The 22330-nt window shown below is 37.8% G+C and overlaps 2 protein-coding genes across 4 annotated transcripts in view; both read right to left on the reverse strand.

Moving 5' to 3' along the window:
• LOC146307156 (ATP-binding cassette sub-family D member 3-like) overlaps window positions 1-9766 on the reverse strand; it is a 58811-nt gene extending 49045 nt beyond the window's left edge. The window contains exons 1-4 of one of the 3 annotated variants that reach the window (XM_084746831.1): window positions 9620-9766; window positions 7926-7959; window positions 7723-7821; window positions 5887-5975 (exon numbers count right to left, since the gene is read on the reverse strand). In XM_084746831.1, coding sequence (XP_084602957.1) covers window positions 5887-5975; window positions 7723-7821; window positions 7926-7959; window positions 9620-9729 — 332 coding nt within the window. In that variant the 5' untranslated portion in view covers window positions 9730-9766. Of the gene's footprint in view, window positions 1-5886; window positions 5976-7722; window positions 7850-7925; window positions 7963-9619 lie in introns of all 3 variants that reach the window. The other 2 variants (XM_084746830.1, XM_084746832.1) reach the window with 2 other exon arrangements.
• A 3547-nt stretch (window positions 9767-13313) lies between these two features.
• The window catches only part of LOC146307157 (piezo-type mechanosensitive ion channel component 2-like), a 119268-nt gene continuing 110251 nt past the window's right edge, over window positions 13314-22330 (reverse strand). Inside the window, exons 43-55 of the mRNA XM_084747082.1 lie at window positions 19945-20092; window positions 19771-19858; window positions 19564-19690; window positions 19248-19406; window positions 18812-18959; window positions 18397-18585; window positions 17348-17440; window positions 17091-17257; window positions 16601-16717; window positions 16141-16220; window positions 15258-15468; window positions 13860-14001; window positions 13314-13651 (exon numbers count right to left, since the gene is read on the reverse strand). Coding sequence (XP_084603208.1) covers window positions 13550-13651; window positions 13860-14001; window positions 15258-15468; window positions 16141-16220; window positions 16601-16717; window positions 17091-17257; window positions 17348-17440; window positions 18397-18585; window positions 18812-18959; window positions 19248-19406; window positions 19564-19690; window positions 19771-19858; window positions 19945-20092 — 1771 coding nt within the window. The 3' untranslated portion in view covers window positions 13314-13549. The remainder of the gene's footprint in view (window positions 13652-13859; window positions 14002-15257; window positions 15469-16140; window positions 16221-16600; window positions 16718-17090; window positions 17258-17347; window positions 17441-18396; window positions 18586-18811; window positions 18960-19247; window positions 19407-19563; window positions 19691-19770; window positions 19859-19944; window positions 20093-22330) is intronic.

Consider the following 22330-nt stretch of genomic DNA (forward strand, 5'->3'; position numbering starts at 1 on the left):
AGAACCTTTATTGTTCCATAAATATAATAAACACATAAACTGAATGGAAGTCCATGTGAAAATGTTTTCCAGTTAATGTGTGCAAACAATATTAATTTTACCACCTGTTAAAACCCACAGGTCAGTGTTATGGCTTGGATGACAATGTAGACCTCAGACAGTAAGTGATGAAAAAGCACACCACAACACTATTACACAGCAAGATGTTAAAACCACAGTGTTAGTGGTTTAAAGCTTGGTTGTCCACTTCTATGAGAACCACATGTTGGAAAGTTACCCCTGGTATGACTGATATGTAGGAATAAAAGTGCCTCTTGAATAGACTGATGTCTCTGCTTATAATACCACTGTGGAGAATGAAAACAAAGTCATCAGTTCCTGCAAAGAATCAAACAGCAATGTATGATGAAGCACCCCACCCATTTTCATCACAATCATACATAAGCACATGAGAACATAAAACATGTTTGTTTCAGATGCACTGGCAACAACATTTTTAAAGGCTTGATACTGTGTGACTTTAAACCTGCATAAGCAGAGAGACAATTATTTGTCTTTATCTTTAATGCTAACTACAAAGATGAATTCATAATTGATTGGTTAGAACTGCTTAAAATCTATTATCTTTTTGGGATACACATAGTTTGACCTACAACCTACACAAAAATGGCCGAATGTTGATTTCCTTTTCATTTTAATCTACAAATGATAAAAACATCCTTCTGCCAAAATCCACCGACTCTTCATAAAATGTAAAACCCTTGAAACAGGCTCATTCTGTCATCTGCACTCAGCATTGTAGTAAGTGTGCAATGGCAAGTAAAGTCTACCATGATTACCATGAACATGAAAGTGATCAGTTGTTGGTTATCAGATATTCCAATACTGTGCATATTTATATTCTTTACACTGAAGAAAAAAATAAATAAAAGCAACCCATTTCTAACTCAGCATAGCTGAAACCATTCTGCAGATTGAAATTGCGGTTCAATGTGGATCATGAACACTTGTAGACACAGGACACATATGACCCATGTTGATAAAGACAAATGGGTAGAGACAACACTGTATCAGTGGTTCCCAAACTTTTTCTGGCATGAATTTTAGAAGCTGGAAAAAGTTCACACCACACCACACCACACCACCCCACAATTATAATCATTCATTAACATTGGGGAAGCAACCAATAAAAAGGATACTATAATTATAAACTATCTCAAATGACCACCAGAAAACTGCAAGGCCTCACAATTTCAGAAAGTAACTTATTCCCTCTTGTGTAATTTGTCTGTTTAAGTGAAAGTGATTTGGCAAAAGGAAGCTGAAGGTGACAAACGGTCTAAAATTTTATCAGGATGTGGTAAATATGTGAAAGAAGTGAGGGGAAAGCTCATACAATATAAGGTACTGGATAGATATTATCATACACCTTTAAGACTCCACAGAATTAAGCTGTTGAACAATAACAAGCGTTGTAAATGTAATACTGAAATAGGAACTTTCATGCACTGTAATATACTTTGATAAGACCACTCTGGATTAGAGTATTAGAAATTCAAGTATCTGGTTTAGTTTAGATATGTCCAAAATTGTGTTTACTGGGGAACCAGTCCCAAATACCAAACATCCAAGTGTGCATTTTCTGTTATTACTGTGAGTCTAATAACAGTCTCTAAAGTTATTTTGTTATTTTAAGTTATTTTAATTGGAAGCCAACAAAGGCCCCTGAAATGAAAGAATGGGTTAATGCAATGGTGGAAACATCATCTTATGAATGTATGCTCAGTAGAATAAATGGCAATCAGGAGGAAGGAACACCTCCTTGGGACCAGTTATGGACTTGCATCAAAATGGAAGATAGGTCTACATAATTACGAATGTGCTCTGACTATGTGAGCCTGTACAGTGATGTATGTGTGTGTGTTCTTGTTGTTTTCTCGTTTGTTTGGCTTCTTATGGTTTTTTTTCTCCTAGACTTAGTGATTTGCTAATTTTTCTTTATGTACTGGAGTCTACTTCCATAATATAAAAAACAAGTCTTGTGTTCCATGTATGTGGGAGGAATAATAACAGCTCTGGAAAACATTAAGAGACCACTGCAAAATGATCAGTTTATCTGGTTTTACTATTTATAAGTATGTTTTTGTTTTTGTTTTTTATTCTATAAACTGCTGACAACATTTCTCTCAAATTTGAAATTAAAATATTGCCATTTAGTGCATTTCTTGACAGAAAATGACAACTGGTCAAAATAACAAAAAAGATGTAGTGTTTTCAGACCTCAAATAAAATATATTCATTCATGAACATATTCATTTTTAAACAACAACACTAATGTTTTGACTTAGGAAGAGTTCAGAAATCAAAATTGGTGGGATAATCTCAATCTTTAAACACATCAGTGGTTTTATGATCTTCCTCATAAAATAAGATTTGGTTCAGGTGATCATCTAATCAGTGTCTCATGAAAAAGAATGAGGAGGCTTGTGTCAGAATCCAACAAACACTGGAATGGACTGGCTGCCATATATGTAAAGATGCTAGGGGTGTAACGATTCACTCATGCGTCTAATGGATCGGACTTTAATGTGTAAGATATGAGTGCATCGTTCAGACGACCTGCCTCGGTAAAAAGCTGAACATGAATCAGAAACAAATCGATGCAGCACTAGAGTATCGATACATCTCATTAGAACGCGTATGTGCTTCATTTTTGGCATCAGGGAGCTGCTGCTGTGACTTTTCTCAGTTTACTCCCTCCCGCTGTCTCTGCCCGCACTGCTCTCACTGGACGCCTGCTGCCGCGATCACAAAAGCAAGCGCTCCTCCCTCCCTCTCCTGTGTCTCCTCTTTATTTACTTAAAACAGACAGTGCTGAAAACAGCGACAGAAGTGACACTGTACCTCATTGCACCACCAAACTTCAGTAACGTGCAAGTGTAGAATAAGTTTGTTTTATAAGAAAGATGAGAAACTCTGCTGCAGATCATCATCATTACAAAACGTTGTCTGACAGCAGAGTACAGAGCCACAGAAACGTCATGTCACTGTGAGAGCAGGTAACATGGAGCATCACTGTTCCTCCACACTGATCAAAACCACAGGACTCTTCATATGAAACAGAGCAGCGTTAGCACCATTGTAATGTCTCCTTCTCTGTCTCTACTGTTACTATATTTGGTAAAACTATCAGGGTTTTTTGGCAACTAACAGCACTCTACAAATGTAGCATTAATTGAATCAAAATGTAAAGACTGACACACTGCATTGTCTTGTATTGCATCGTATCATATCGTGACAGAACTGAATCGAACCGAATCGTTGGCCACTTAAAGATTTCTAAAATATATCGTATTGTTGAACATGTATCGAAATACGTATCGAATTGTCTCGTCAGTGAGATACACACCCATAAGAGATGCTGATTTCAGAAACACTTGTGAGAGTGGTCTCTTAATTTTTTCCAGAGCTGTATGTATGCTGTGTACTGACCTTCTTCCTCGAAGATGATGGTTCACCACTATCTTTCCAGGTTTTAATAACCTTTGGCTTTTCTTAACCCACTTTTAATAGTTTCAGCAATCTCCTTGGTTGTTTTCTTTGCTTGATGCTAGTTGTGCATCTGCACTGGTCTCATGATTCAATTCTGATTATCCTGTCAACGATTCGATTCCATCTCACAACACATCACAATGTATTGCATCCTCAATTTTCTGTAATACTGCACATGGCTACTTTTCATTAATGAATACAAGCGGTCAGATAAATATGCACTCAGATATCAATAACATAAAAGGCTTAACAGTAAATCGTAATAATTAAAAAAATAAATTGTATAGGTCTAGCTTCCCTGTATTTGTGTGAAATTGTTCCATCCTCAAAAACAATAATAATACTCCTGCAGTCTAGGTGCAGCTTCTAGCAACTGTCTCCTGCTCAAGAAACTATTAATAAAGCTGCAACAATTAATCAATTATTAATTCATTATTAAATTAATCACCAACTAGTTTGATAACCGACTAATGGTTTGATAATTTTTTAAATCATATAATGTCCAAATTTTCAGATTTTAGCTTCTCAAATGTAAATATTGTTTATATATTGTTTATTTTAAATTTATTTAGTCGTCTTATGACAATAAACTGAATAGCTTTGTGTTTTGGACATAAGACATTTGAGGATGACATGGGCTTCTGAAAACAACGCTCAACATTTTTCACCATTTTACAGACCAAACCTGTGATCGATTAATTGACAAAATAATTGACAATTAGTCGATAAAAATAATAGTTAGCTATAATAGCTATTAATAATAGTTATTTTAGTTGCAGCCTTACCACAGACTAGGGATATACATGATAAATTATATACATGATAATATATATATATATATATATATATATATATATATATATATGATATACATGATAAAACATTGCCACCCTGGCTAGTCGGCACCAGAAATACTAGTCAGTTTAACTATTTATCAGTATTTTTACAATTAGGCCTGTGCGGTATACCAGTTCATACCAAAAAACACGGTCTTTATTTTCGTTATGATTTTAATTTTTCATATACCGCCATACTGGTGAATAGCCCAAACAATGTCCAGAACGTGTGCGACGGGTAGGTGTTTCAGCAGGGACCCATTTCACTGCTGCACACCAACACCACAGGCATGCTTGCTTGAGCGGGTGCTCTAGAGATGTTCCTAGCAACTTATTTCCCTGTCAATTAAATGCAATATTTAATTTAGACTAGTTGATTAGTCTAACACTAAGAAAACACTCAGAAAGTAGTTCAAATTTAGCAGAATGTATTAATTTATAATGTTAAACACTGTCCGAAAAAAATACTGTGTGTATTAAGAGCCATTTGAAGCCGTTAGTCATAGTCTACAATCGCCAAATCGTACTTTAAATGCTGCTGAAATGCATGGTAGTTTGTGCTGTGCAATACAAACCTTACACATTAATTTACAAAACATGACAACAACTCACTAAACGCTTTACCTTTTCAGACCGAAGAGGGTCACAGTGTCTGCAGGTAAAGGACCCAGAGCTAATGTTAGCTGCCAGCCTGACACACAGTGTGGCTAACGTTAGCAGTGCTAGTAGCAGTAGCAGCAGCAGCAGCAGCAGCAGCAGCAGCAGCAGCAGCAGCAGCAGCAGCAGCAGCAGCAGCTCCGCTTGCAGGTTTATGTCTGTGTTTGTGCTTAATGTGGGCATGTTTATCCAGTCAAGTGAATATATATCAGCTTATTCTGTCACAGTCTACATTCATCTGTCCGACTTCGCTGATATAAACATCCGGGGGTTGTCAGAGTGATCAGTTCATACACATTGGAAGAGAGGGGCTGCTGTCTGACAGCGCCACAGCCCCGACTAGTGGCAGGTAGCTGCATAAAATCAAATAAAAAGAGGCAACAGATAACTGGCATCATGCATGAATTAAATATTGCTAAATATTTTAAAATTCTTATTTTTAAATATTTTAAACTACTAGTATTTCTGGCACCAACTAGCATGGGTGGAGACGTTTAATCATATAGTCGCCCCCGCCATGTGATGACAACCATACTTTGAAGTAGGGCTGGGCGGTATACCGGTTCGTACCGGAACGTGCGTGGCGGGAAAGTGTTTCAGCGGGGACCCATTTCACTGCTGCACACCAACACAACACCACAGGCGTGCTTGCTAGAGCGTGTGCACTATTGATGTTCCTGGCAACCCATTACCCATTTGCTTAGTTAAATCCAGGTGGTGACTTATTTTTGGCCAGGCAGTGTACTTGTCAAGTCAGTTTGAAAATCTTAACTTCATTATTATTATTATTATTATTATTATTATTATTATTATTATTATAAGCGTGTAGCCAGGCTCTGACCTTTCAATCATGGTGCCATTCTGGATCATCCATACGTCACAGTAGGTCCTGGCCACCAACATGGCGGCGATAAAGATAAGGCATCCAGTCTGTAGTGAAGACAACAACCACAGAGAATAGTTGGTAGAACCTTTTAAATACTGCATATCATAAAGTCCTTTATCATCCTGGCCATCACTCTGGCCATATCTACTGAACTGATTGGATAAGACTGCATGGAACCAGAGGAGCCATGTGACTGTGACCTTGACTTATGGAGCTAATGTATCTGTGTCAAAGGGCTCTGCTGTGTGGTGCTATTCTGTGTTATCAAAATCAGACTCTAAGTATATTGACAATACCTGCTTATAACAGATATAACTGAATCACAGCATTTGCAGTGCTGAAAGATTTCAAATTTTGCAGGCTGAATTCTTACATGCTGAGTTGTACTATAACCACAAAAAGTCCACCATCAGACCGGCTCTGTCATGTAATAAAGTACAAAGGGAGAAAAAGGCAAACCTTGTTTTATCTTTTATCATGGTGAAACATGAGAGCAACAGATATTAGGGATGCTGGGAATTTGGGGCTGATAAATTATCAGCCAATATTGGCCTAACACCTATATCACCCAATTTCGATGTCTGAGGAGATGAGTAAAACTCATCAGTGTCAGTCAGCAAATCAGTACTAAGCCTGCTTGTACCACATTCTAATTATGCTGGTGATTTGCGGTCTCATGTTACACGTTGTAGAGGCATGCAGAAAAATCACTATTTTTGTTACTTATCTGCACAAATAACTCATTAAACTAAATTATTAACTAGCCAGAGCAGCTAACCCATTCCCTTTTTGGTGAGTTATTCACATCAATGTGTACTCAGATTGAAGTCCCGGTGCATCCTGTGCTTGCCACCACTGGGCTAGGCTGGGCTGCTACTGCTAGCAGTAGCAGACAGCATTTCTGACGGTAAGCATGATGCTGCTTATATACCGACAGGTAAAAGTAGAGAAACACCTTAAGCTGATGGTCAGACCCAGACTAGCTGCTCTTTAACAAAGAGAAAGTAAGAGGTCTACTATATCCCAGTATCACAAATGCCACCTACACTCATTTTCTTCTTATTCTTTGGATTAGGCTGACCCCTGTTTGTTAATTATCCTTTTAATAGTTTTTTATATTTGCATAGTTTTAGTACTGTACACATATTCCATCAGTAGTAAAGACCTCAGATCTCCACTTGCTCCACCATGGTTTACCCCTTTCTCAACTGTTCGCTCTGCTGCTGCATTCTGTCTGACAGACACAATCTATTCTTTAACATATATATGCCATCTTAAGCAGCTCCTCTGCAAAAACTTGCAGTAAGTCTATGTCATTTGGTACCATGGTGGTTTAGATCATTTTATTAGGTTCCAACATTAACAACAAGCCTCCTCCTCCCAACTCAGCTGCTGCGAAAAAGGAATTGTAGGTGAAAAAATACAAAATGTGAGTTGTCTTTTTGGGCGACTTTATAAAGCAAACTGTTGAAGAAAAAAGTCAACAGATCAGACGGATACAGGGAGAGACACAGAGAGGTGGGCAGGGCAAGCCCCGGTGTTTGTGTGTAGCAAGACAACAGAGGGGGGTGTGTGTGTGTGTGTGTGTGTGTGTGTGTGTGTGTGTGTGTGAAAAGGGAAAAGCAGTTCATAAATAAGCACTAGAAAGACTTTGAAGTAACATAAAAATGGTGAAATAATAAATAATTAGAAATGGGATAATTCTAAAATAATTATATAATATTATTTTATTATAATTAATGCATTTAAATAAAAATACTTTGCAACGCTAACAGCAGTTCAATGTCATACCTCCATGCAGAAAACTCGAGGTACCATGATCCCCAGAATCCGTAGGATTCGGAGAAAGAAAACCTTGTCCACTGCTGCACGGTCTTTCCTGCCATCTTTCTGTATGAAGCAATATAACAAAGGCAGGCTGTGATACAACTACAGATTGCTATTTATGAAAAAATTTGTGGTTCCAGACACTCATACATATGAGACTGACATACCTCAATGTTCAGCACTAGATCTGAACCTCCCTTTCTACTGCAAAGAAAGAACAATAATTAAATCAGAAATATTGTATTGTATTGTTGAATCAAATACATTAGACTGTGAATAAGTTCATACACATTTCACTTCATGTAAGAATGAGTAAAACATTCATTTGATTATCAGCATACCTGGAGTGTTTGTAGGCATCTCTACAAAATACCAACTTCAACAAACTGCCTTTAGTTGGGCTGGGCACAAATCTAATTGCACATTTTATCATATTTCAATGAAGTCATTAATCAGGGGTAACAATGAAATTTCATAATGTGGTAGCTATCCCTTTTAATATCTCTGGTGTATTGTGACCGATGTTGGACATCGAGGAATTTAATGGTAATATTGGATTCTTGAGTTTTTTCATGGGTTGAATTTCTTTGATCTGCCAGATATTTAATTTGCATTCTTGTCTGTTTATTTTGTCCTTAAACAGTTGAATTTATCAACTGATTATCCAAAAAACCCTACTCTATCTTGAATGATATATTGGTACATTGTGACATAAACAGGTATCTGCATGTCACATCTACAAATTCACTTTATGTCATTTGTCCTATTGCCCATCTCTACCACCAATAACAGTAGAAGACTATTTTAGTGAAGTCCCTGAAGCATTACCAGACAAGTATGCTATTATGTAAGTTTATTATGTAATTATGTAAGTTTATTATATTAGTTTCTTATTATTTATTTATTTTATGTAAGTTTACTTATTATGTAAGTATGCTATTAAAATATATTTCCATAATGACATTAGACTATTGTGGAACAGAAAATGCAATTTCATTGCTGTAGATCTTTCAAAGAGTAAAGTCTACTTCTCTCCATGTTCATATTCAACCTTTTCTCCCCGCCCCCTCTCTAACTCTCATGAATTCAAACGTTCTTACCAGCAATACATCCATTTGGAAAGATGACTACAACTTAACTATATTATAGATGTAATGCATACTAAACATGTGAAAGCAACGTTTTTACACTTGGGTGCCAGTTTTGTTTGCTCTCATACATGCGTAGAACGATGCACACGTGTTTGTGGCTGGCATGGTGCTTTGTGTTGAACTGATTTAATGAGAAACAGCATTAATAAACGGCTTTTCTGCTGTTGATGCGCGGAGCAGCCATTGGGTTCCGACTTCAAGGGACGTTCCTGTTGCTGTGAAAGGTTGAGTGCAATTATTCAAGATAACGTTCGCTGATATATATATTTTAAATTGTGGTTTATCTATTCTGTCCAAGCAAGAGAATCGCTTTTTAGAAAAATGTCAGATATTAAAATATACTATGACAACCAATCGACGGCTCATCAAAGAAAAGACAGGCAATTACATTATTACCAAGTTCGTCAAAGTTATACAAATCGGCTACTCATCGGTTTGCCATCTCTTTAATTTAGCAGGAAGACATTCGTTGTTTACATTTAGAGACGTTAAACCTTTTGAACTTGTCAGATCAGTAAGCAAGGCGAACAAAAGTCGTCACAATACAAAGTGAAGTGAGGAGTGTCCCAGCAGCAGGTCGTTGTCACCTGTCAGACTGCAGAGCTAGCAGCTGCTAATTAGCATTCTGACAGCCGTCACAAACTCAACTTTAAACCGCGTTTTCTGCATTTCAAAGCAAACCTCTACAATGTGTGATGCTGCCCACTTACCCGCCCTGTTTGCGTGTCCGTCTTCTGCGTTTCAGCAGGTATAAAACCAGCAAAATACCGGCTGCTATGGAGGAATTCTTCGCAGTCACATATTTACTGAAGGCCGCCATGTTATCTGGTCCGAGTTTGCCTCAGTTTATCAATTGCATTCTGGGAGTCCACGCCATTCTTCTTCTCTTTGTTTTGTGTTGCAGCCGTGACTTAAAAGATGTATACCGCCACCTAGGGCTATGCTATTTCTTCTCATTTTCTCCTTAAAAAACAAAAATAAATAAATAAATAAATTGTATAAATATGTACATACAATATATGTATGTATATACATATATATACAATATTTAACACTGGATATATTAGTCTTCTGTTGTGCAATGAAGTTTTAATCTGTCAACAAGCAGATATTTTGTCTGATAATAATATATATATATGATTATATATATGACTTATATATGATTTGGTTTTACAAGGCAGATAAAAGAACAGATGTTACATGTATCAGAAGGGGGATCTCTTCTATTTTAACTTCAATCAGCGATCAAGAACGCACTGTATTTCTTCAGTATATACATATATATACATACATACATATACACACGTGTGTGTCCGTTCATAACAAAATTTTTTTATATTTTAGTGATTTGTCGGTCGCGAACGAACCGGATCTTAGAGCCGGCTCTTTGAAGTGAACGACAGGAAAAGGCTCTTGATTGGGAGCCAATTTGTTTTTTTCTCCTCTTTTTTTCTGTTAAAGTCACATGATTGGTGGCGTGTGTGTGTGTCCACACTGAGTAGAAGGGGGAGGGGAGGGGTTATAGACACAACACAGTGAGCACATAAGAAAGTGGGAGGGAGACGAGAGAGAACATACACTACAGACAGAGACAACACGCTTGAAAGGAGAAAAAATACACTTGTTTGAGATGAACTGCGCCTCGCCTGGAAAGTAGACGAGATCAGGCGGCCGCAGCAGGAAGTGGAGATGAAAATCTACAGTCAAGTTGGACAGTTTTCAACAGAGTTAAGAGAGAATAGGTTACCTGTAGTCTGCAGACCACGATCATAGCTGAAGAAATACAGTGCGTTCTTGATCGCTGATTGAAGTTAAAATAGAAGAGATCCCCCTTCTGATACATGTAACATCTGTTCTTTTATCTGCCTTGTAAAACCAAGTCATATATAAGTCATATATATAATCTTTATTATTATCAGACAAAATATCTGCTTGTTGACAGAATAAAACTTCATTGCACAACAGAAGACTAATATATCCAGTGTTAAATATTACAATTACACAGAAAATTAGTAATTAATATAATATGTGGTGTTTGTTGTCAAAATTAAGCACTCTGCTTAATATTGCAGTACTCTCCTCCATGTTGGGTATATTGAGTGTATAAATAAAGCCATATAAATAATAAACATTTGATATAATGTATGTTTTTTACATTAGTAATTCATTTTACATTATTTTGGGTAATAAATTAATTTGAGCAACAAAAATTCTGGGGAGCCATTTGGGAGCTGAAAGAGCCGACTCTTTTTAGGGAGCCAAGCCAAAAGAACCAGCTCGCTGAAAAGAGCCGGAATTCCCATCACTATCACACTTGGCACCATCCTGACGAAAAATGGTCTCCATAAAAAACTGCCACAAAAAATTATAGATGAATGTTATTTTCAACGTTGATTGAATACTTTTTTTTAACCAACAACTGTTCTGATCATACACACCAAATATTCATTCATTTTCAGAATTTAAGCCCTTAAATGCCAATTCACTTACATAATACTCATGTTGTTGTTGTTTTAAATGAAAAAGACAAAAAAATAATTATTTTTCATATACTAAGTGCTAATGGGATATCTTTGAGGGGAGTTGCTATAGCCTCTGATATGTCAATGATGAGCAGCATTTTTAAGTGTCAGATTTAAAAAAAAAAAAAAAGTTGGCACCATCGAGACAAAAAATAGTCACCATGAAAAGCTACTAAACAAATTTAAAGACTGTTATTTTCAACTTTGACTGAATTATTTTTTTAACCAACATCTGTCCTGATCATACATACCAAATATTAATTAATTTTCATAATTTTAAGCCTTTAAAATACCAGTTTGGTTATATAGTACCACCATTGTTTTAATGAAAAAATAATAATAATAATTATTATTATTATTTTACATATACTGCTAATGAGATTTCTTTGAAGGGGGTTATCACAGCCTTGAATATGTCAATGATGAGCAACAGTTTTTTGAGGCATTAATTTTTAGTGCCAGATTTAAAGAAAAATCTCACAGTCGGCACCTTCTTCTTAAGCAGTCCTGATCATACATACCAAATATTCATAAATTTTCAGAATTGTAACTCTTTAAATGTCAGCTGTTTTTTTATGAAAAAACACAAAAAAATGAATTATTTTCCATATACTAAGTGCCCTCAATATCAATATCTGATCTGTAATTTTGTACAGCGTGTGGACAAAAGTCACTCCAACAAACAGCTGACTCTCAGCTAGTCTAGTAAACAAATGTCTTTTATTTTCACATAGTCACTGCTTGATTCAAATATACACAGGAAAACACTGAGTTTGCAGTTCATATCATTAAGTGATGTAAACAGAAAAAAATACTGCAACAACAACACAATTATTCTACATTTATTCTAAATCAGTTACATTTACTGCCAGTTTTATGTCACTAGAGGGTGATGTGGACTACACATCCTGCCTGTGTTTCCACTGTCATTTCACTGCTTGAGCGGCTGTCCATTTCCACACTAAGCTCCCTAACTCTCCTGTTAGCTTTGTTGTACCTGTGAGGGCAGGACATCTCACAACATCATTTAGTTATTAGTTAGTTGGCTCTGTGCACAGGTTTAATGAGTCAAACAAGAGCTAACATAGAGCTGACAGATGAAACATAACTAATGTGCCTACACCTAGAGCTAATATTAAGCTAACATATAGCTAAGCACACCTGATCCTGGGAATGTTTCTGCAGTGGAAACAAGCTGATGAACTGATGTGCAACTAATGGAGCACTAAAATAGGGTTAAGATAGAACTGTCGTCCAGAGCTAAATAGACCTTACATAGAGCTGATGTAGAGCTAAACAGCATGGAGCTAATATAATACTAATGAAAGCAACATCATCCTTCTGGCACTTTTATGGGCATCATAACAACACAGTGTTGGTACATAGTATCATTATTCTAGTAACTGTGTCTCAGGTTTTGATTGGGAACGTTTCTGCTGTAGAAACAACTAATTGCAGCTACTGAGACTTGATCTATAAACCTTGTTTAAGTACTTCACACCACTTCTTATTTCTAGACGGGGAGTCATTGAAAAGGTCCTGGAGAGTTTGTCAGATATTAATAAGTCAGATTTAGGTGTTTCTGTATTAAAATACCTGTCAGTCAGTGTATAAATGGCAGCAGCATCCAATCACGTGGCATGACTTTTTGTGAATTTTGTTTTCCAGGACCTTTACCCACACTGCATTAAAGAATTCCAGTTTGTCCAGGATGTGATATATTCTTGTAGTTACTGATAGTCAATAATCAACACTTAATATTTCCATAACACTGCTGTGAAACACTGTCCTCTGATCAGTTTAGGTTTCATTAGAAGGTTAGCTCTGCCTCCCAGCTGCTCCTATTGGTCACCCAGCAACAGGTAAAGTTTCACCTCAGTCACCTGTGTTTCTTGTTACCCTAACCTTTAAAAAGTCTGGAAATGTTTCCATTTTTGGTTCTTCTACTACCATCACTGACAGTTCCTTTATTCTTTAAACTAACAGCGGGAGAACCTTCTCTGTATGACATTTAAATAATGTTGAATTAGCCACGTGCTCACTTCACAGTTCAGAATGTTGGTGTCACAGTCTGTGATGTCACTGCAGGTATAACCAATGCTGTGTTAACTGATGAGATCAGCGTCGTGTCCATTTGATCAGAGTCTCTGGTGATCGATACAGGAAGATCAGTTTGGCGTAAAGCTCCTCCTCCAACTCCAGTTCACCTGTCTCTCTCACCTGAAACAGAAAACAGCAAATCAGATTGCAGCATGAAGGCCAGATCACAACACAGCAACCAATCAGATTAACAGATCATAACTGATCAGATTCACAATAAAGGTATTATTATCCCTTTTTTTTTTTTAACAGGGTTACACTTCAGAGGGTGGAACCTATGGATGCATTACTGTGTTTTTTATATTTATTTTTATATTTAAATGGGTACCAGGAAGATGTCAGTGCAGAGTTTAAGGATGCGGTCAACACAGGGCAGCTCTTCGAACATGATGGAGTGACTGATCCCACTGAAGAACTCTCTGACAAACTTCCCGATCACCAACACCACCGAGGCATATAATCCCATGATGCTTCAGGGCCATAGAAGACATAGAAGAAGACAATGAAAAAGAAAAAGAATTTGAAGAAGAACAAGACAAAGAAGAATAAAAAGAAGATGACAATGAAGAAAAAGACAGTGAAGAAGAAGATAAAGAAGAACACGAAGAAGACGATTATGAAGATGTAGAGAAAGACAGATGAACACGAGGGTGAAAAAAGATAAATAAAGAATAAAAGTTTAAGAGGAAGATGAAAAATGAGGAGGCAAAGACGATGATTAAGAAGCTGAAGAAAATAAAGAACAAAGGAGCCAAGAAGAAAAAGAAGAGCAAAACAAAAAGAAGACAAATTCAAGAGGACAACAAAACAAAGACAAAGACAAGGAGAACAAACAAGTAAAAGAAAAAGACAAGAGGATGAAGACAAAAATGAAAACAAAAAGAAGACAAAGGAGAAAAAGAAAAAGAACAAAACAAAGAAGAAGATGTTGACAATGAAGAAGACAAACAAGAAGATGAAGAAGATGAAAAGAAAAAGATGAACAAAACAGAGAAGTAAAAGAAGGAGAAGAACAGAAAAAAGGACTCAAAGAAGAAGATGAAAAATGAGAGTGAAAAAGACAAGAGGATGAAGATGTAGAAGAAAACAGGAGGAGAAGAAGAAAAACAACACAAAAAGGAGGAAGACAAAAAGAAGAAGCTGATTAAGAGGAAGATAAATGAGAATGAGAAAGAAAAAGAAAAAATAAGAACAAAACTAAGAAAAAAAATGGTTAAACGCAGTATTGTACTGATACCAAAACAATACTTCCTGTGATACCTTATTTTTACATGTCATTGCTGGCACTGCTATTAATACTGCTTCTACTGAAACTAATACCAGTGCTCCTTCAACTGTTACTACTGTTAGCACTGCTGCAACTTATACTACTACTAATACTACTACTACTTCTAGCACTAGTGCTAATATTACCACCACTGCTACTGCCACACAAGTTGATACATATTTCAGTTATCACTTACAGTAGTAGTTGTACTTTGCTGTGATTGTACTACTGCTGCTACTACAGTAAGTGAAGCTATTTGTAGTAACCACATATTACTGTGATGAATGTACTGTCATAATACTCGTTACCACAGTACATGAAGGTGAATGCAGTATGCACAAATGTTGCTGCTGTAATAATACCACAGTTACTGCAGTACTTGAAGGTGATTGTAGTATCCATTTGAAGTCACTGCTGTAATAACACTAAGTTACTGCAGTACTTGGAGGTAATGTGTACCCGTATCCAGCCAGGAAGCCCAGACTCGGAGGACTGACTTTATCACTGAACACAAACAGCTGAAGCCCCGCCTCCCTAATATCACTCAGTGATACTCCGCCCCCCAGAGGCACCAGGCTGGCAGTTGGTTGATCGACGATCCACCACTCCTGGATCTCTTTACTCTGATTGGACCGCTCCAGGGCCAGCAGGATATCCTTGTAGTGGTTGTCTGATTAGAGGAGAAAGGAGAGAAACATAATTCTAAGTGAGATGTTATTTGATGGTAACACAACAGAGGACTAAAAACTAAATTTCTATCTGAACCTTTACTCTTAGTTTCTTAGTGTGGGATGTTTTGTGTCTCTTTCAAGCCATTGCAGGTCTATTTGTGGTTGTTCTAGTCTCTTTGCTGTTGTTTTGTGCCAAGTCGTTTTGAGTCTCTTTGTCAGAATTTTGAGTCTCCTGGTAGTGGTTTTGCGTGCCTTTGTAATCAGTTTGTTTTGACTGTAGGCATGCTGTGTGTCTTTTGTGGTTGTCAGTGTCTCTTTGTAGTTGCTGTAGTTTGAGGATATATTATGTGTCTTTGAAGTAGTTCTAAGTGTCTGAGGTCATTTGTCATTCATAGTTGGTTTGTGTCTTTTTGTTGTTGTTTCGTGTCTCTTAGTAGTTGTTCTGACTGTCTTTGTAGTGGTTTTCTGTCTCCTTGTGGTTGTACTGAGACTATTAAGATGATATTACAGTGTGTTCATCCTGGAAGATGGGTCTCTGAGACTGATGTGTGAAATACTGAAAATGAATTTCTTAATCAATGAAATATAGTTTTCCTTGATTTTTTTAACTCACTGAGTAAAAAGCAAAGAGTAAGAGTGCTTTCAAATAGACAAACTGTTTGATGTTGCACCTGTGTAAAGCTGTTCGATGGGTTTAGCATTGGAATCGCTTGGAGCTCGAATAAAGCATGGAAACACTTCTTGTATCACCCTGAAAACGAAGACAAATGTAAAGCTTCAGTTTAAACAGTCAAACAGTTCAAACAGTCTTTACCATTCACATAAATAAAAGATGTATGCCATGGCTCCATTTCTTCCCACTGTATTAAACTAAAGCCAAAATATTCCAGATACGAGTACTGCCATCTTATTCTAGTGATGTCTTTTGGAGCCTGAGTAGTGATAATTATTATTGTTGTTGTTATATATATATATTTTTTAAAATTTAAGATCACTATGATCATCATTAAGATCAAAGTCCAGTTTGTTTCCACTAGCATGTTGGGCAATACTTAGATCACAGTAGCTTTGGAGTCCCGCCCCATACAAATATCCATGCTCACTCGATATATAGCCCAGCCCCATACTCACACAGGAAGTGTCCTGGTTCCATTCAGCAGCTGGATCAGCTCCAGACGAGTCTGATCATCTAGGTAGGTCACATGTTTACCTGATGCCAGCTCTACCTTTGCCCCCAGACTCAAGTTCCTGTTTAAAAAAGCAACAACAAAAAACTGTCTTCAGGTTCTTTTTCCTGATGCACTACTACTATCACCACTACAACATGTACTATTACTACAGCAACTTCTACTACTGCTGCCATCACTACTACCTCTACTACTACAGTCACTACTTGTACTACTGCTGCTGATACAACTATTACTACTATAGAAACTTCTAAAACAATTACTAATATTATGACTACCACTACTACTGCCACTAATTTTACTCACACTGGTAATAAATACTGAATGATGATTGATCAGTACAGTGAAGTTGATCTTTGAACAGTCCAGGATAGTCAAGGGAAAACACTGATAAGTACTGATGACTGATTATTGATCAGTAGAATGAAGGTGACCTTTGAATTGTCCAGGACACAGTCAGGGGGAAGTGGTTGAGGTTGAGCACCTGGGTCAGGTACTGCCTGCTGGGAGGACTGATGGTCCACAGAGAGTTACTACTGCCCTGCAACTCTGCCACTGTCACATCCTCATGACTATAAGCCTCTAGGAACTGCAAGGCACTCTGGAAAATACAAGACTCAGAGTTACTGGAATAAAACCACATGGTGTAGCACCAGGACTGCAATCAGTATGTCTACTGCAGAGAACTTACAGGTGTGTAGCTGTAGGAGCTGGTGAAGGAGCTGAATTCTTCTTCTGTCAAATCTTTGAGCTGATTTTGCTGCGCGCTCATTGTGAAGATTGGCTGTCAACATCAACAACATTGAAGTTATAGTACTAATGCTGCTAATTGTACTGCCAATACTATTATTAATACCACTAGTACTACTGTCAGCAACATCTCAGTTATAGTGTAATTAATGCTACTGCGTTTACTGGTGCTAATGCTAATAATACTACTGCTGTAAATAAGAACACACCTTATGGATAACACAGTAATACTACAACTACATTTACCACTACCATCACCACTACAGTCAACATGAACACCCTATCACTCATTATACTACTACTGCTAATACAGGTGAATCAATACAGAGTTAGCCAGTACAGAGTCAGTGCAGAGGTAGTCAATACAGGTGAGTCAGTACAGAGTTAGTACAGGTGGGTCAGTACAGGGGAGTCAGTACAGACTTAGTACAGGTGAGTCAGTACAGAGTTAGTACAGGTGGGTCAGTACAGAGTTAGTACAGGTGGGTCAGTACAGGTGAGTCAGTACAGAGTTAGCACAGGTGGGTCAGTACAGAGTAAGTACAGGTGGATCAGTACAGGGGAGTCAGTACAGAGTTAGTACAGGTGGGTAAGTACAGGTGAGTCAGTACAGAGTTAGTACAGGTGAGTCAGTACAGAGTTAGTACAGGTGGGTCAGTACAGAGTTAGTACAGGTGAGTCAGTACAGGAGAGTCAGTGAAAAATTAATCAGTTCAAAGTTAGTCAGCACAGGTGAGTCAGTACAGAGTTAGTACAGAATTAGTCAGTACAGAGTTAATCAGTACATGTGAGTAGTACAAAGTTAGTACAGGTGAGTCAGTACAGAGTTAGTCAGTACAGGTGAGTCAGTACAAAGTTAGTACAGGTGAGTCAGTACAGAGTTAGTCAGTACAGGTGAGTCAGTACATGTGAACCAGTACAGAGTTAGTCAGTAGAGAGGAGTCAGTACAGGGGAGTAAGTACAGTCCAAGTCAGTCCAGGTGAGGTTACCTGGAAGCCTCCCAGTGTGATGGTCAGAGAGACATCAAGCGGTCGGTTGACAACTCCAGCTACAGATTTGATGAGTGACATAAAGAGCAGCGGGAACCAGACAATACAGATGAGCAGCAGAACAATTAGACCGCCCATCCCGTACTTCACCACCCGCTTCTTCTTCTGACCACGAGGCTGAGGGTACCTCTGTGTACAAATACACACAAAAGATGACATATACACATAAATATACACAAAAACATAAAAAGCATTTTCATTGTGAAGCTCTGTGAGGCAAATTGTGGATTTGTGATATTAGATTACATAAATACAATTGACTTGAATTGAAATACCTCTTCTGACTGTGAGGCTTAGGGTGCTGCTGAGTACTAATACACATAAATATACAGTACATGTACATATAGAAACTTGCCTTCTCAGATTCCCTCCAACACTTTAAGACAAAGCAGTGGGCATACACATCTTCCACACAGATCCAAGAGGACAGAGACAAAGTGGTGTCTGTCCACACCCAGTCCATCACTGCCCTCAGCTCTGTCAGGAAGGGAACCAGACGGAAACTACAAGCAGAGAGAATGGTAGCGAGACATACAGGTAGAGAGAAAGACAGGTAAAGAGGTAATATCAATGAGTTTGTGTCTGGGAACATTATGTTGTTAAAATATTATTTTTTTACAGAGTCTGGTACGATGGTGTTATTTGACAGTCTTGGAGTTGTTGAAAGGTACTTTTCCTTTTTTGTGGACCTAGGTTTACAGTTTCCCCCTGCTTCCAGCCTTTGGCTAAATGCTGCTACTTGGGCAGTGTGACTGTGTTTGGATATTTTCTTAACTCTGACAGTGACTCACCCCTGAAACAGAAACAGGTTGAGGTAGTTGTAACTCTTCGTCAGGAAGTTTCCCAGAACTCGTGTTGGGTAACCAGATCTAATCTGATAGGCTGACAGACCGAAGTAAACACATTTGACAAAATACCAGAGCTGAGCCACCAGGTTCTGATTGAAACGCCTGAAGACAGACAGGTGAGACAGTAAGGTGGGCAGAGTGAAAGGGAGACAGAGACACAGACAGACAGATAGATAATCATCTGTCAGCATTTGGCAGGATATGAAAACTGTTTTAAATTGACTATAAGCACTGTGATATTTTACAGTAACACAGTTACCTCTCAGTGACTGTTGGTAGGATGAAGAACATCCAAAAGTGAATTCCAAACACCAGAATCACCTGAAAGACCAACTTCCCCAAAACCGTCTTCCTCAGGTACAGAGCCCTGTCTATCACCATAGTACCTGCAGACAGACAGGCGGACAGTGAGACAGATAAATAGATATACAAACAGACACACAGACAGATGGACAAGTAGACGTACCAAATTGGATCAGAACCATCACCAAGAAAGCTTCAGGAACTTGGTCCTCAGAGAGGGAGGAAGTGATGTCAGCAGCTGCAGAATGTTTCTGAGAAATTCAAACAGAATCAAATGAACTCACATACAATGAATGTATGCATGAATGAATCATGCAGTCAGTAAATCAAACTTTACTCCAAAGGCCCAGAAACCGAAGACGATGATGATGAAGTCAACTGTGTCGGCAAGGAACATGAGGACATAAACATCAGTGACAGCGCTGTATTCTGGTTGGACGAGAGCTCTGAAGAACTGAAGAACCGGCTGGTAGAGAGACATACACCTAACATAGAAAGAGAGAGAGACTTAAATGGAGCTTTATTAAAGTCAGCACATTAAAGAAGAAGGTATACTTTATTAATTCCCAAGGGGAAATTACATTTTTTTCACTCTGGTGTAATTTTTTTTTTTTTTACATACATGCTTTCAAACAACACTTTGAGGGTGATTGGATGAACCAGGCCTGAAATACACACACATACACAAACAGGACCTATGGACATGCATGTGTGTCAGAGCAAGGGGGCTGCACACATACATATAGTTAGTGTCCCCCAAGCAGCTAGGGGTTCGGTGCCTTGTTCAAGAGCACTTCAGCAGTGCTATGGAGGTGAACTGGCACCTCTCCAGCTACCAGTCCACACTCCATACTGTGGTCAGAGGGGGACTTGAACGACCCTTCGGTTCCCAAGCCAAGTCCTTAAAGATTGAGCTACAGCCACCCCAGGAACAATGTTTGCACATGCAAAAGTGAGTACAGCAGTCCAAATAGTGAGTTAGAGCTACTGACTGTTCATTCAGTTGTAATCCTTCATATTTAAAATACGATCTATGGTTGAGGCAAGTTGTTTCCCCCTGCCCCCTCCTCCTCAGAGACAGCAGAGACAGTCAGACTCCACTGTAAGTTGATCAACTGTATATAACTGTCGGTCGTCTGTCACTGTTAAATTAAGCCTCTTATCTACTGCTGTGAAATAACACACTCTGGATGATGAGTTAAATGGCTGCATGCCTCACTGCCTGCCAAACTCCATTACCTTACATTAATATTGACAATCTTCATGCAGTGAATTAAGGATTTATTTTAACCAAACCAGAATTGGTGATTGCTGGAAGACTGACAAAGACGGTTTTGGTGAGTTTTACATGTTTTGCTGTTGAGTTTGAATTAAGTGTGTTTTCCGAGAAGTTAAAGAGCCAATTGAGGTCGTCTTAGTGTAGTGAACGTAAGCAGCATGCATAACATAGTGAATTCGCCACTTGCGCACATCTCCCAGCTGAGACCTGAGAGGAGGTTGAGGGGGCGAAAATATCATTAATCATCTATGGATGGGCTGACAATGATTGTTTGGAAATTTTAACATGTCGCCTAACTCTATTTTTTAATTTATAACAGCAAATATATTACAGATTTGTCTTTTTAAAGTGAAAGTACAGTAAAAAAGTTAAAGTAGAAACTTAATCATGATAATAAAGCATTTAATAAACAAACAGTCACACTGCAGCTGTTACATTGCTGACAAGTGGGGCTTGGTCACATGTGGATTTGAACCATTCCCCTTTGGAACACCAGAGAAGGTTATTTACAGACTGCACCACTGAGCAGATACGATGCTTCTTCACACTCTCTTACAAGTGGGGAGGCAATGACATCAAACTGGGGCCTTTTTAATTGTTAAAACTCACAATGCTTACAAACGTCAAAATGTTGATGAAAGTGATGATAAAATTCTGAAAAAAAATCACATCCTTCTGGTGTTTTCAGTTTTTTTGTTCTTTGTTTTGTTTTTTTTCTGTATTTTTTTGTCAAATATTTTGGTGATGTTTTATGAAACACTGAGCAAAAAAGATCTGAACACCATTGACACTCTTGACCATCTAGAGCAGGGGTATTCAACTAAAATTCAAAGAGGTCCAGTTAGAGAAAATTTCCTAAAGCAAAGGTCTGGAACATCATAATGTCTACATGACATACATAACATCATAACTTGTGTTATGAGAGTGATATATACTGAAGTAGTGTAGTAGTTGTATCAATGTCTACAATGTAGACAGGGGTGTCAAACTCATTTTGGTTCAGGGGCCACATACAGACCAATTTGATCTCAAGTGGGCCGAACCAGTAAAATTAAAGCATAATCTATCAATTATTCTGGCGATTAATCGAGTAATCAGATAAGAAATATTATGTGTTCTGCATTTTTTCTATTACATTACTTTTGCTTTATTTAAGGACAATGGTAATATAAAAAAGAGAAAATAAGACAGATCTCAGAATGAACAACTATAAATTGCTAGAGTAAAAATACTCAGTAAAGTAACTTTACTTTTAATGTAGATTTACTTTTACTGTATTTACTTTACCTTTTACTTCTTTTTTTAAAACACAAAGGTAAAAGTAAAGGTAGTAATGTCTGCAGAAACCACAAACAGAAGATGCAACTAACTCTTTTAACAGAAACAGTCACCAGAATGTTTTGTTAACATGTTAAAATCACAATTTTTCTTCTGGAGCAGGACG

This window comes from Lutjanus erythropterus, chromosome 21 (genome assembly GCF_056507025.1).
Source record: "Lutjanus erythropterus isolate fLutEry1 chromosome 21, fLutEry1.hap2, whole genome shotgun sequence".
Taxonomy (NCBI): domain Eukaryota; kingdom Metazoa; phylum Chordata; class Actinopteri; order Lutjaniformes; family Lutjanidae; genus Lutjanus; species Lutjanus erythropterus.